The sequence below is a fragment of the Strigops habroptila genome, chromosome 3, assembly GCF_004027225.2.
Source record: "Strigops habroptila isolate Jane chromosome 3, bStrHab1.2.pri, whole genome shotgun sequence".
In the NCBI taxonomy this organism is placed as follows: Eukaryota; Metazoa; Chordata; class Aves; order Psittaciformes; family Psittacidae; genus Strigops; species Strigops habroptila.
In genome coordinates, this window is record NC_044279.2 from 62,446,819 (window position 1) to 62,463,215 (window position 16,397).

Genomic DNA, 16,397 nt, shown 5'->3' on the forward strand with positions numbered 1-16,397 from the left:
AGGCAATGGGGCACAAACTTTCACACAGGAGGTACTGAGAGTGACTAAGCACTGGCACAGGGAGGTTGTGGAGTACCCCTCTTGGACATATTCAGAAACCATCTGGACACAGTCCTGGGTAAGCCGGGTTGTGTCCAGACATTACTTAATTAGGTCTTATACAAAGAAATACCTACTCTTCTCTGTTTTGAATCTGCTACTTCCACTTCATGCTCCCTTTATCCTGCACAGTAAAATACAATAAATGATACTTTTCTGCAGACATTCTCTGTGCTCCTCAATTTCATAGACTCGTCATCTATAAAACTACCCGCTTCTATTATCTCTTCATCAGGATGAAGAATATTGTTATTTATTTGTTTCTCATACGGAAGGCATTTCATTACTCAGAGCATCCTTGCTGCCCTTCTCTTCACTTTTTCAAGTTCTATTACGTCATATTTGAAATGGTGGAAGCAGAACTGTCAGCCATATTCAAGATAAATGAACACCCTACACTGATACTGTGGCCCAATATTTTTTTTTTTTCATTTTTCATTTCTTTCATAATAATTCCCAACATTTGTTCTATCTTTTTTGCAGCTGCTGTGCACCAACCTGACATTCAGAACTATTTATTACAACCCCAAGAACTCACTCCTGGTGGTGAAAGTCAACTCAGAGCCTATGATTTCATCTGTGAATTTAAGGCTGTTTCCTCCCATCTGCATTTATCTTCTCAAAATTTCATCTGCCACTTTATCACACACTCAACTCAGCACTGTAAACTCCTTCTGCAAGTCATCACAGGCAGCTCCAGTGCACATTAAGGACAGCAAAATTTTGTCACTTAGTTATTCCCCTTTCTTTCCTCAGATAAGTTAGAAATGCAATTGAGAACACAGGGCCTGACCACCGATTTTTCTGGGTCATCACTGCTGGAAAATGTTTTCTCCTACCTGTCAATAATCCATGGAACAAGCACGGAACAGTAATCAAACATAGTTCAAGCTTTTACTTTTTCAATATTTACTGAACTTGTGGTTGAAGAGAGAAAGTATTTATTGCCCTACAGCATCAGAGGAAATTTTGTGGACCATAGTTGATTCGCAGCTCAACACCTTTTATCACATATCCTCTTTGAAGACTCTCTTTGCAATGGAAAAGGCCAGAAGCTTTACATCACAAGAAATAAAACAGTCAACAAGTAGTGTGTGTCTAGATTGTATGATTGGTTTCATCTCTTTATAGCAAGACCAAAATGGAAATTTGGGCCATACTCCTAGGAAACCAGATGGGACCTCAGTAAGCACCAGATATTCACCTTGAACAAGTCACCACCTCTCTGCTAAATGACAGGTGTGGCATTGACCGTTCTTGGCAAAGTACTTTATAATAATGATGAAAAACATTACAAAAAGCTTAACAGCTTCTTTATCTAAGTGCGTGAAATGGAACATAATGAAAGTTGAACGAGGAATCTATCTCATTTAGTGCTTGCCCATGCTAGGTTAACATTAGAGTCAGATGCGTTTTGAGTGCCAAGTTAAAAGCTTGGCATAGCTAGCTTCTATTAAAAAAGTAAACCAAAATAAAACATCACTCAACTGTGAAAGCCAGGCATAATGAAGAGCAAACCTATTATTTTTACAATATTTATTCTTAAAAGTTCTGTAAGAGCAATGCACATGTGAAAATTATGACTCCTTCAATCCTGGGAATCTTTGAGAAACATGAAAGCTCTAATAAAACCTTCTGTGACAGGAAAGGGAAAGAATAGGGAAAAACTATACAGACCTATAAATGATTACGGATTTTTGCTAAGCAATTATAAGGTCTAGAAATAAGAGTCTAAAACATTGAAACCAATTTTCTTTCTCTTTCGTACCATTTCTGTGCCCAGCAGGTCTTCGAATTGTTCTTTGGGACCAGAAGGCTCACTACAAACATGAACAATTACAAACAGAAATCAAATACCAGTGTTCTTACCGAGTCAGTCTCCAGGCACAGGTGTCTTCTAACAGCTGATTCACATCGAACTGTCTTTGGTCATCCTCATGCTGTAGGAGAGAGGCATATAGTGAGATATACGGAGTATACTGAATGGAAGAATATATGTTGGAGAGATTTGCTTTCTATTTTTGAGTCAGCGTGTTCTTTAGGAACTCTAGGGGCGTTCAAAATGTTTTGGTCTGAAATTTTATTTGGTGAATCTCTCATGCTACACTGGGTTGTAGAAGGCCAAACCAAATCGTCACCATAGTTCCCTCCTGCTACACATTGACTAAGACTATAGCCAGGCCTCAGAAAACCCTCTGCAATGGCAACACACGCTAATCATGAAGCAGAAATCAGTTTGCATCCACCACCTCTCTGCTGCTTCCTTTTCTAAAAGAACAGAATGGAAAACATCTGTACCATCCTTTGACACCTCTCTGAAGGGACTTCATCTCTGTGACGCTTCACTGAGAGATCAAAGCACTAAAGCATGTTTTGCATGAGGAGAGGCTGAGCTGGGACTGCTCAGTCTGAAGAAAGGAAAGCTCAGGGGGAATCATCAATGTGTACACATATCTTATGGGAAATAATGAAGACAGGGCAGTCAGAATGTTTTCAGTGCTCACTGACAGGACAAGAGGCAAACAGCACAAATTAGCACACATTAAAATCCACCTTAACACAAGAGAAAAAAAGAAGTATAGTGAAGGTAGTCAAACATGGGAAGAGGTTGCCCTGAAAGGTTGTGGAGTAGGTTTGAATATCCGCCAAGATATTCCCGCCGCCCCCCAACAGAACTTGAAAGAAAATTTGTGTTTTCTAAAAAAACAGAAAGAAAGAAAGAAACAAACAAACACTGAACAACAAAAACAAAACCCATTCTTTTATTTGCTTGGGTAAAGAAGCCTTCTCCTAATATTTTGAATGTTAGTGAACTAAAATATTGAAAGCTTGTTCACAATAAGGTGACCACACTAGCAGTTTTTTCTCGTTAACTGAAGTATAGCTGTGGCCTAAAGCTAACATTCCTGAGCAACTTGTGTCTCTAATATGGTTGGATTCAATTTAAATATGTTAATTGACATGTGAATTAATTCACATTAATTCTGCTTTAGATTGCTATAAAGATATTTAGCAATAGCACCATTTAAGGAGCAGGATCTTGCTGAGCTAGATACATTACAGATGTTCTGCAATAATCCCATCTGCAGCACTACTATCTCTTTTATCACATAGTGGCAATAAGTGAAAGATGAATTAGATAAATGAAACAGAAGGGGTAAGTTAATTAAAACATTCTCATGCATTAAGCCTTGGAAGTATGTGTCTTACACCTAAGCACTGACCTCCATGTGTCTGGGCATTGTGTACGGAACATGAACACCTGTGTTCCTTATCTCAGTATATCAACATGTGAGTGTTATACGCATTATAGAGAAGACGACAAAGTTAAGTATCTGGGGGTTAGGGGATGTGTTTGAGAGTAGATGATTTCAGATTATGTCTCTGAACCCCATTGCGTTGCTCCTACGAAAATGATTACAAGACATGCAAAACCAGTTTGCGGTTGCCAGTTTCCTGAGTGCAGCACTAATTGTGCTACATATGGCTCTGTCTGCTGGTTTTGCTCACAACGCAAGTCTTCTGCCCATACTCTACTCTGAGGATTGGAGCACCTGACCTCTGACAGCTGTCATGCTGCTTCACTGCATGCTAGGGGACTGGTATATTATCTCAAGCCTTGAGAATATTTTGTAGTGTTACCATAATGAGAAGTGTGCACCTAAGGAAGGAAATAGCACCCAGCACTCCATGGTTACTTGCTATAATATCTTGCTATCATGTTTTGAATTTGCTACTTCTAGACAGAGCCATAGTCAATCAAATCCATCTTGACTCTCAGCAGACATACCCTTTTTTAAACCCCAACTAACATTACAGCTGAGTAGTGCATGTGTTCTGCAAAATCTACCTTGCATTTTTATAATGCCGCTGCATGCTTAGCTGTCACACTGCCACCTCTGGAGACCTTACAAATAGCAGAGCACATCTGAACTAAACAATCACAGGGACAAGGCTTGAGCTACAGAGCAAGACTGATAAATGACAAACTTCCTTTTCCATCTCATACACTGACAGCACAAGAGGACAGGGAGGGATGTACTTAGAAACAGTGTGACACAGATGGAAGGAGAAGGCCCTGAAGCTTAGAGAGAAATTAGGTATGTGTGATTGATAGGAACCCAGAAGTTTGAGGGGATCTGATGGACTAGGGCAAAAGGTGGGTGTATGTGAATTATTTAGCACCTGAACACATATGAGTGATTACTATATATCTGGGCTGTCAAGATATTAATATGTTTCTGTGACACTAGCTGAACTACAGCCTTAGAGGAGATTTCTATAAAATAATATATTCCAAAGTTCAAAAATCAGAAAGATCCTATAGATCACAGGTCTAACTCTCCCCAATAGTAAGCACAGATTAACACACAAAAAAAGATTAGCTGCATATGTGCATGACTGACTGAGATAGCTGGAGAATCTTAAAAGTCTCAAACTTTGTGTCTTAAAAAAAAAAAAGGCAGCACACTATTTTTATATCTTTTTATATGAATTCTGAGAGAAGGAAATTTATTTTCCATAAACTGCTTCTAAGTCTGTGACTTTCAAATACATTTTATGACCAAAGCCACAAGTTTCAGAGAACAGCAACAAAACTGACTGTGAGCTCAGTGCAGACTATGTCAGATCCTTGAATTCAGTGTGGCTGGCGCAGGTTTTGGTAAACCCAAAGAACTGGGTCCAAAGTGAAAGGAACACTGCTGCTTTCAGTGCTCCGTAGTCTGTGTCCCCTCTGTTAGGTTTTGTCTGGTCCTGACAGACTTGCCTGTGAGCAGAACTTCTCCTTCCTAATAGAAGTGCTCTGTCACAAGCATGCCCTGGAGCTGGGGGAAAACTCTGGATCTATGACTTATGTCAGCTCAAGAGCTGCTCATGTTCTTTGCTATTATTAGAAACCTGAAGTAACTTCATGGCCCGAAGCTTTCAGAGACACATCAGTTACCGTAAAGAGGTAATCAATAATTCACTTGAAGATATCATAAAATGTCACCCTTCCTGGTTAAACCCTGTTGTAGGTTATTATAGTTCCACAAATTTTCTGAGACAATAGATGTTCTCTAATGGCCTGAACACTGCTAATTTGTCTCCCAAGCTTGTCAGTTACCTGTCTGTTTGTTTTTTTGCAATCATTCTACCCTGTAATTGTAACCATTTCCAAAACGTGAAACATCAAGTGATGCTCGATCTCTCCTCCTGGCCTCCACAGTGCATTGCAGAGTATTAAACCTCATTTAGACCTTTGACCTCATTTAGACAAAGGAGACTTTGCACATATTAATAGAACATGAAGCATTTTACAGTAGCACAATTTCAAGGGACACTTAAACACAAGAAAAGGCTCCCTTCTGTTTGAGGTACTACACATATCCCTCTAAAAAGTCACAAACATTTAAACAATGGAAAGAAGCCCCATCTTCTTATCATGAAGGATCACTGACTCTTCTCATCTGTGATTATGCTCAGAATGTTAACACTTAAATCATTATGTCTGGTAAAATATTAATACTGGTATATATGAAAATAAAAATGTTTCTCAACTTTCAGGAAATATCACTTGCTGGCTACTTTAGTCCAAAAATCCTTTTCTGGAGGCAAATGAGACTCTCGTTAGAAACCCGTAGAGTACTCTTTGCTGCCTCTCCATTGCAAAGATTCATGCTTTCCCCAGACAACCAGTATGTGGGGACAACTCTGAAAAAATGGGTCTCTCAGACAGGCAGAGCACTCCCTGGAAATGGTATGCGGATAAAGGTTGCTACTTCTATGCTGTTTCACTGTGCCTTTCTTCCTAAACATGACCTAGCCACGAAGAATTTAACACTTCTGACCCACTACAACCCCTGGAGTTTTTGCTTAAGTGTTGTCTCTTAGAGACCACACTGTGTAAATACAGAGTAGGATAGGTGTGTAGTTAAAACAAACCTAGCAATTGTTATTATTATTGTAACCCATGTACACTGGGCCACCATTTGACAAAAGGACTATTGGGTTTTTTCCACATTCATTGTCATTCTCAAGATTTCAATGTGTGGAGAAAAATCTGCAATGAGCAGAATTCCCACTCCAGAATAGAAGTTCTGTCTTGCTAGATGGTACAAAACTGAGCTTCAATATGTTTCTATAGTATAAAGATAACTTTACATTCCATGTATGAGTCTTATTTGGAAGTTTAGAGGAATCTAAACTCCTCAAGCCCTTCTTTGGCAGCATTATAAGGAAAAATGAAGTTTTCCATCTCCTAAGACAGGATCTCGTCACCGATCTAACAGCAGAAAGGACCTTGATGACCATCTAATCTCTGTTTAATGCACAGAATGGAAATCACATGGTGACTCCTGCTTCAATCTCAACAACTTGCAGTTAAATGACAATAAGGTATCACAGATACTTTTCCAGAAAACCCTCATTCCAGTGGTCACTGGACTTGTTCTTATTGCTGCTGTGTAATGGGGATGGGGTGAGAAAGGACATGAGATGGACACTTGCTCACCCATTCTGAAGGTATATTCAAACATCAACCTATTTTCTCTAGACTGAAATCAAGCAGTGGGTAATTCATTGATCTGAATAATTTTTGAAGAAGTCACTTGGTGATGAAAGCTTCCGTGTTTCCTAATTTACTTTCTTTGGGATGATGCTATACCAAAAAGAATCAACAGATTTTTTAAAATAAATAATTAAGTGAATAATATCGGCAGTGAAAAATGCCAATAATGTAACCCAGGATTGTACATATCAACACTACATTATTCTGCTTTTATCTATGACCTGGTTAAAATATTAAATATATATATGTATATATATTTGGCCTCATTATAGTCCTTTTTTAATGCATTGTAATGAATTTGATGTTTCACATGGTGACACATACTAGAAAGATCCTACCCTTTTTTGCCAGAAATCTGTCATCTGACCCATATATTGAAAGACTCAGGCTGAGAGCATACCTATGCAAAGCTGGCAATTGGTACTGTCTGTGAACAGTCAACACGCTGCCAGTGAACACAGCCCAGAACAAAGCTTCTGTGGTACTGCAAACTTTGGGCTGAAAGTAATTCAAGGTTGTCCACTGAGAGTAAAACTCACATTTAGTAGCATAGGTCAGCATCCTTAAATCTTAGTAATGCACTGCAAGGTTGCTTAAACCCAAATAATCTGAATAGGAATACCCCTGGATTTAAGATGATGATAAAACAATGTTTTCTTAAGGACTACATGTCCTTACAGACAACATTTCTGCATGTCTATGACAAGCACATGCACCCACAAGTATGCACCACACATGCACAAACACACCAACTGTGATTCTGGCTTTTATCACCCTACTTTGGTTTTCAGTGATAATGACAATAATCCAGACCTAATTCATTTTTCACAGTACTTTGAGTGGGTTTGCCCTTGCTCTATTTCCAAACATAGAAAGGAAAAAACAGAAAAAAAAAAAGGAAAAAAAAGAAGAAAAAATCACTGACCATCTCAAATAAATTGCATTAAATTCTGACGAAACTGATTTTTTTTTTTTCTGGAAAGGTAACCTTTGGTCTTTTTCAGTTGTACATGAGCAAACCAAAGATGTTCCCCAGTAAGTTTCAACTGGAGTTCAGCAATAATATATGCATTCTCAGGAAAACAAATAATCTCTCTTTGATTATTACTGCAGGTTGCTACATGAAAGGATTGAATGGGATTTTATTCCTTCAGGGATGCTGAAAGAAAAAGGAGAAAAAGATGATGACATACCGTTCGAGCCAAACTTTGCTTCAAATTACTAGTGTTGTGTAGTCGAAGCTGAATGCAGGTGGTTGCCTTGCGAAGGCTTTCATGGCTGCCCAAAGTGTGATTACTGAAGTTGGGGGGAAAAAACAAACAAACCACAAATGGTTATGTCTGCTTGCCACTTTTTTCTTTCTTCTCCTCTCTCCTTCTAAAAGCACCAGTGGTCTAAATTCTAAGTGCAAAGAAGATTGAATAATATAAAACCTATGCTTGGCACCTACTTCCATGATGGGGCTTGGTTCTGGCAAATTTTCAGGTGAAACAATGTAAGTGCTCAGTTACATCTTTGACCATTAAGTTCTGAAACAGAACAACAAGAACACACAGAAAGAATATCCTAAAAAAACTGTATGTGCTCCCAAACCTGGAGATTATTCATGCATATTCTTCAAACCCAAATCAGTTCGATTTATCCAGAGTATCTTGGTTGTGAACGCACCACTGCAGAATGAGTTGCAGTGCTTGATACCCAACTTGAAGAAATCAAATATTAATTATAAGTTTCAAAATCACATATATTAAGAGAGGTGGCCTTTGATTCTCAAAGAAATTAAATTTCTTACCCTGTGCAGCTCACAGAAAGGTGGTGAAAGAAGCTGTGAGCCAGTCTTCCTCCTTCTCAAACCACATGCCAGCTAAGACCAAATGCAGAGCTCTACTCACTCAGCTAGAGTGGTTCCTACAAGCTACGCTGCTGGTCAAGGATGCTGCAGCAACCCATGCCAGGGGAATTCATTATTCTTATTTAGCTTCTAGTCCACTTATCTCTCTTGGCAACTTCTTCCAATTTATAATACAGTCTTAGTTTATCACTCTTAAAATTACTTGGAACAAAAATAATTTCACTGTTTCCCTTTCACTTTGTTTTAATCAGGTGAAATAATGTAAAAATTTTTTCAGAGTTAGGGTAAACATATTTTTACATTTTTAAAAATCCTGTGGGATTAACGGGTAGGAAAGATTACACTGATTTTTGCAAGGGCAAATTCATCACCAAAACAAGTTAACATGCTTCATCGGTTACAACTCAAGTGAATTTTCAATTAGATTCATGTTGCTTTTTTCGAGCCTCCAGCCACACAAGTGCCAAAAGAGATATTCCATATTTATACAGATTTACAGCACATAAATTATTTCAGAACTCCCTGGGCCATGAAGGAAAGATGATTCTTTTCTAGTTTGTCAAGTGCCATAGAAAACTCAGAATTCAGGTATAAACTATGTTTCCTTTTTACCTAAAAGGCATTTTGATGGAATACCTTAATAAAACTGGCTGGATCTGGTTCCAAAAAGACACTCACCCGATGAATAAATCATAGAAAGCATGACTTTGATCTCACATGACAGCAGAGGTCCCCAGCACGAATGAATGGCTAAACTTAAATAAATGTGCTGTACCTAAGTTCTACTCAGCACAACTACAGGGAATTTGTGTATCTTGTAGATGATCTGCACCTACACTACAACATAGTTAAGTCAAATACACACTTTCCATTAGAGGTCACAAAAGGTGAAAGTGTAGATATAGGATTTTTTAAAAATAAACACATTAAAGGTCAAGACCTTTCCATCTAACACAGCAAATACCTAAAGCAAGGTCCTCCTATAGTTCTTCTATATATTTGCAAAATTCCTTGATTTTAAGAGCATAAAGTACAGATGTAAGAGTGAGAGAAGTTAACACCAACACAGTGAAGTATCTGTACTGCTGGGAAGTGTATCGCTGTTATGCCTCAATCCTTCTCAAATCCCTTTACAAGCATAAGTCCAGGCGACCTGTTCCTGGGACTGTACCAATGCATAGATTGTCTTCTGTTGCTCCTCAGCACATAGCTGTGCTGTGCATACCCACAGCTTTCTTGAAACTTCTTTCTCTCCTCATTTCACCAAATCACATCTCCTTGTGACTCTAATGAAGAACTCTCCCATAATCCTTGTATCCTTTAGAACTGCCTCACACCTTTTTTTCTCTTTTACCCAACCATGATTCCTGCTCTTTCCATTCTGCCTTAACTTCAACCTTAGGACAGGTATAGTAACAAGAAAATTACAAGGAAACACATCCGCAAGTCCTAAGTCACTTTTCCCGATTCCTCCAGTATACAGATTCCTATTGCAATGCCAGTATCACACCAAGCCAGCAACAGAAATTGGTATGGCTATACCAATACAGAGGAGTGTTCTGCTAGTGTAAATTGATACAGCTATACCCTCCTCTGTACTTACAATTTTGTACCAGAAATGTACAAAACCCATATTTTCCAAGTATAATTATTCCATGTCATCATGCTTCCAAGTGAAACAAGCTACACCAACAGAAGTTGAATTTTGTGGTTATAACTACATTTACACTAATGGTTTGTGTTAGTTCTGTGTCAGGCAGATACTATACATCATCATATCCCTTACTGACGTATCAGTGCTGCCTGAAACACTGCAATCAGAAGTACTGGCCATACAGTTGACTCCATGAGTGGATTTCATTTGCACTAAAGAGAAAAGTTGTGACAGGAATTGTGACACAAGAGACTAGACAAAATTAATTAATGCCTCAGCAATGTGGAAACCTGGTCTAGATGAAAGGTGAACTGGAAGAAAAAGAGATGTAGCTTTGCCATAGATTGACAGACTATTTTAGCCATACCCCAGGCTGTAACATGCTATGCAGATCTGCTACTATAGCTGTACTATTAAGATAAAAGTAATATAGCCCTCTTTGGAGGATAGCATGACTATTAGTAACTGGTTTACAGTGCTCCAAGCTCTGTAAAGGAAACACAAATAAAAATGCTACAACATTATTAGCTAACAGTTCACCCATATTTTTTTCTGGAATTACTATGTGGAGAATATAGCTTTCGTGAGAATGCCGTGATAAAAGACAAAGTGAAAGGCAGTGTTTGTCTTTAAGGGTCATGCTAATGAAGTAGTCAAAGTAAAGTGACTTGCCTGTGGTCCCACAATATATCAGAAGCAGAGCAATGGAAAATCTGTCAGTCTCTCAAGACTCTCTCACCTATAGGTTATTTTGTTTCCCCTCAGCAACGTTCTCTGATGTGCTATAAGCTCAAATCCTAATACAGTTCAATCAGACTTTTTTTTTCCAAAGGACTCAGCTGAGCAGTGCTTCTGAATGAGAAACTTAATATGCAATGACAAGAGAAAATGAAGTTTATTTTTTACAAAGAACATATTCATCCAAAAGGTGCTTGCTTCTTATGATCCCAATCTGCATGAATATAACTCTGCCCAGCATATAATTAATAGCTTAAACTTCACTTTGAGTGAAAACAAATTCTTATTTAGGTCTCAATTCTCAGAGAATAGAACTAGTAAGGCAAAAACCTATCATCAGTAAGGTCACAGACAAGCATGTGAGCAGAAATGATAAGCATTTAGATTCTTCTATACCGTTGCTTACTATGTTGCCTAAACTGCAAAGCAGTAAGGTAACTGTGCAAATTACAATATGGTAGAGCATGATGGAATTAAAAATACATAGGAAAAAAGATTCTTTACAATATCTGATGCTTTATTAAAAAAAAAAAACCAACAAGGCGGCATGTTTAGAAGAAAGCTTATAAATATCCTTGGACTTCATTACTTTGCTAGTTCTGCATTACTGCAACCTCTTGCTAGCAGACAGATCAATAAAACAATAAATAACAAAAAAAAAATTAAAGAGTGCCCTGTATTCTTATATATACCCATGTACTTTGTTTTATTAGGTATTTCAAGATGACCTGAGTTTGTAGCCTGTAGTTCTAAAGGCAAAAAAGTATAAAGGGAGGACTGATTTATTGCTGTCACGTGAGAAGGGTTGGTTTTGTCTTGCTGCCGGCATTGAGAGCTAGGAGTTATTTGACCCAAGCTGCTTAACTCCAATTTGATTTATTTGTATATAAGATCTTTCATGAAGAGGCATCATTTCTAGGGGCATCCATTTTAAATCTAATGAAAGATACGAAAGCGTAAGGGAGATACAGAAGGTTTGGATGATGGGATGATAAAGCAAAGAATTATTAGAAACAGCAGATGGCCCTCCAAGAAATAAAAGATGATCATGAACAGGACAAGTGTAAGGCAGTGGAGAGTACACCCACAGCTGGGAAACCCAGAGAAGGAGGGGTTAGGGATACATATGAAAATCAGAAACTTCCATGAATAGTGATAATGATCAATGACACAAATATGGGTTTTACTCCTCTCTTCCTTCAAGGAGTCTCTGTCTTTCAGACAGGGTTCTGCCTCTGGATGCACTTACACTGAAATCTAACAAAGAAACTGCAACAAATATACACCTTACAATGGAAAAAGGGGCAGGGACAAGGTGGCAATGCATCCTGTTAGCTTCTACAGGTGCTGCAAGAAAACCTTGAAGGAAAAAGCAGCATAGGAAGAAAAAGAACCTTACAGATAGAAAGCAAGGCCAGGATTTCTGATCAGTAAACAAAATTAACTGAAAGACCAGAAACCAAATGAGATTACAAATCAGAATTTCACAGATGGACACAGACTTCTGGTTTTTTAAAATTTGGAGATTTGAAAACTGATATTCTTCTTGTCAGTCAGATAGGATGTGAGCTTAAGGATATCCCCATAGGAAGGAAAAATGGATGATTAAATCTTGTGATGCCAAGTGTAATGGTCATTAGCACACAAGTATTTTTTCCCCATCTCATTCAAACCTCAATGGATTCCAGAAATCATCAAGTATTTCAGGTGCTTCTGCGGGAGGCTGGGTGAAGTGCTCATTAATACAGTCCAACATAACAGTAAATGAAAGCTTTTGACAGATCTTCACAAAATAGTCTGGTTCACTAAAACACTCTGGTGAGAACAATTCATCACATCATCATTTTGGCTTCACTTCAGTTTTTTCTGGATTACAATAAAGCAGAAGCAACAACATATTTATTCTCTCTGCTGTCTCCTAACTAGGGGAACTCCTGCGGGAATTCATCACTGAACAATTTCCAAATACTCTTCTGGGGAAGAACCCTGCACAAGTACATCAAATCATTCTGTTAGAAACATCTTGAGGAAAGCAATTTGCACTAAAAGATAGCCCAAACACAGGAAAAATCTCACCCTGAGGCTACTCCACAGGCTGTGTTAAGCTACCCAAGGGATCATTATGGTCTGCAGTTTCAAATTCCAGATACGGGACTCTGATGAGGACACAGAAGATAGCTGGAAGCACCATGCAGTATAGAATTACAAGCTGCTGAGGCCAGAAGTGCAGCTCAGTGCTTTCTGCATGACAGTGCAGGAGCAAAGCAAAAAAGCGGAGAACATTATTGACCTTGTTTCACTGCTAATGAGACGTGCAGAGATCCTGAAAGTGCCGGAATTTAAACAGTCCACTATTGATGCATTCTTCCCAACAGTGAAAATAAAACTGTTTACAACGTACTATACACTGTACTGAAACGCACTGAGCTCACCCTCAATTCAGTGACTCATTATTTCTATTTTCTTCAGTAATTAGTTTGAAATGAGAACAGAGTCTTGAAAACAACAACAACAACAAAAAAAAAGCCCTGGCCTTTTTATGTAATTAAGAGATCTGTGTATGACCTGATTCTCTGCTTAGTGGCTCTAGTGCGTAAATGCTTCACACGGTGCTCTGCTGTACCAGCTCCCGCTTTGTGGAGATTTGAACAAGTGAAGAGCAGGCTTCGAAATATTGAAGTTCCCATCTTTAGTTGCAAAGCACGATTTACCATAAACATCTGAACATTTGGCCTGTGTAAGACTATAAGTGTCCAAGGTGGATATAGAACAAAGCTTATTTACAGTGTGACACTTGCTCTCACAACTGCATTACTTTCATTAATCAAGCTGACTTGCTCTGAGCTAGTTCAGGTAATCTTTACACTATACTGCAAATATGACTGCTTCTAAAGATTTCCCTTTCCATTACAGATGTACACTATTTTATCTAATGCTTTTTACGTCTCTAACAGATGAGCTGTGACTCCTGCAGTGCCAGCTTAACATGTTACCACAGAGAACTGCTAACTTCTCCCCTTCTGCTGAAAGTCACCAGCGCTACAGCACAGCTGACAAGAGCCTGCACTTCAGCTGTTTCAACACAAAATCTGCTAGCTTTTGCTGACAGCTGAATTTAAGCTGCCAGAGGGCAAGAAACAACTCACTGAGTCCAGTAGTGCTTTCACCACAAGAGTTTGCTCGAATTAATGCAAACCAGAGCATTTACTTCCTTACGTGTAGGCTACATACATTCAGAAAGACCTGTTTGTATGTATAATGTGTTTTTCAGTTGACTTGGAGTCAGCACCAAAGCGCTGACTTCATTTGCTTTACTACTGTTGCAACTGGATACGAAGAAAAAACACCTGCTGTGCAGCTGTATAATACTGTTTCTCCTCTCTTTGGTGACTTCCCCCTTTGAGGATACACATACCCCCTCAGGCTAACAACACTCCTGTGAGATACTGGAAGTAGCAGCATCCCCATATTATAGATGAGAAAGACCAGAAGGGCAATAGAGTGAAACAAATCATTCAAGGCTGCATGAAGCTTATATAAGGAGCCAGGATTTGAATCCTTGCTCTATAGCACACCATCATCTCTGTAGAACTAAAGTACCATACATTCTGGGAGTTTCAGAAACTCTGCATTGTTTGGAACATAATACTCTAACTCTCCTTATGGCACGTAAACAGAGTGCATTAAAAGCACAGCTTATATTATACAATACATACTCAATATCACCTCTTAATGAGATACTTACTTTTGTAGAAATTCATCAAACCCGCAAACACTTAGAAGGCATTCCTCCTGGACTGGGTATCGATTTGTGCAATGGAGGATCTCCACAATTAAGTCACGAGTGATACAACCAGCTGTAAATAAAGATAGCAAGAAAAATTAATAATAGCTTGCTAGAGAATTGCAGGATAGATACTTGAGCAAAGAAAGTAAGAATTTATTTACAATTCCTGACTCCTGCTGCAGACTAGCTCCATCAAGAGGAATTACATCAAGCCACACCTGATTTTATTTTCATCAAATACTTTACAGCAAGTTACAGAATCTACATCCATTTAATCCATTTAGAAGAAATGAGAAATTTGCTACCTAATAAATTGCTAAAGCAGAAAGGAAGAAAAAAAATGGCAACTTTTTTTTTTTTTTTATTTTATTTTTCTGATGAATATCTTGGCACAATTCCCATGTGTAAACATGGGCTGACGCACAAATTGGCTGTTGCCATTCATAACACAAGAAGGCTCCAGAATTTTACTTGCTATTTTTTCTACTGTGCACACCTTCTTAGCCATAACCAAGAAATAAATTAATGCTCAAATGCATTTTATATATATGTAATATAGTGTATTATTTAATATTATGTATACTCACATTATAACTATATAGAAATAGATATCAATTACCAATTGTTATGTGTAATATATATAGTGTTATGTCAGTTTGTACAACCTGCTGTTCAGAAATATTCTAGCATTTTGAGAATTTTTTCAGTGCTACTTCAGCTTTTTAAGCCATTTTCCAACCTTGCCGATATACCTCCTCTCTGTCCATTTCAGAAGAACGGATTAAAAGATGGAAAAAAATAGTTGCATAATCTGGCAGTCGAATTGCAAACATGTCTGCTAAGTTTGGTCTTTACAGCAATATAGAGCACACTGCACGAGCGCTGATGCTCCAAGTCTGAAAGGCCTTTCTCTGGCAGAAAAAAGATGTGACTCTTCATGTGATGTACCAAGATGGTTTTACAATGCAAAATAAAGTCTGGACTTCCTCCACAGTTCTTAGGCAATCTCATTGTCTGTAGCTGGTAACAGTAAAGTCAGAGTATCTTTTCCTTTCTTTTTTCCATTCATGATATTTCTTTATTGTTACAAAATTAGTGGCTGTAAGAGCTCTTACTAGTAGCTTTAAGTGAACTTTTTCATATAAAAATGGAAGCTATCTACAAATCCCCAGAAACTAAATAGGTAACACAGACTTGTGTGTTGACTAATTTACACTGGTCCAGATTTAGACAACTAGTTTAAACTGAGCCTAACCAACCAGTTTCATCAGATTTAATGGTGTCCTGAATTACCCAGTTGCCCACAGCAGCCAATTCATACCAGCAAATCTGGTTCAGAGTTGCTATTATTTTAGAACAAAGCAAAAAATGCAAAACTGTTTTTGCATGGAATTTTAGGGGATATGATCATCCTGAAAAAAACTTCAGAGAACAGTTGACATTTCTAGGGGAGGGGACTGTGACAAAACCAAAGCTGAAATAAACCAGCTAGCTTGGTTTTTGCTTTGGTCTGGTTTTCCCCAGGGAAAAGCAAATGCATCAATAGATTCAGAAGTTCCTTCAGAAAAATCTAATTTTTCCTTGCAAAGCCATTTTTCTTTTGCCCTGAAAGCCAATTCAATTAAACATTTTCTACCAGTTCTAAACATCTAGCCCTTTGACAACTCGCTGTTTTAAGCAACTCTTCATAGTGGGATTGACATGTAAACTGCAGTGC

General features: G+C 38.2%; 1 protein-coding gene across 1 annotated transcript in view; it reads right to left on the reverse strand.

Annotated features, from left to right (window-relative positions):
* The window catches only part of PIK3C2G (phosphatidylinositol-4-phosphate 3-kinase catalytic subunit type 2 gamma), a 205,220-nt gene that overhangs the window by 174,256 nt on the left and 14,567 nt on the right, over positions 1–16,397 (reverse strand). Inside the window, exons 5-7 of the mRNA XM_030480440.1 lie at positions 14,639–14,750; positions 7,843–7,945; positions 1,969–2,039 (exon numbers count right to left, since the gene is read on the reverse strand). Coding sequence (XP_030336300.1) covers positions 1,969–2,039; positions 7,843–7,945; positions 14,639–14,750 — 286 coding nt within the window. The remainder of the gene's footprint in view (positions 1–1,968; positions 2,040–7,842; positions 7,946–14,638; positions 14,751–16,397) is intronic.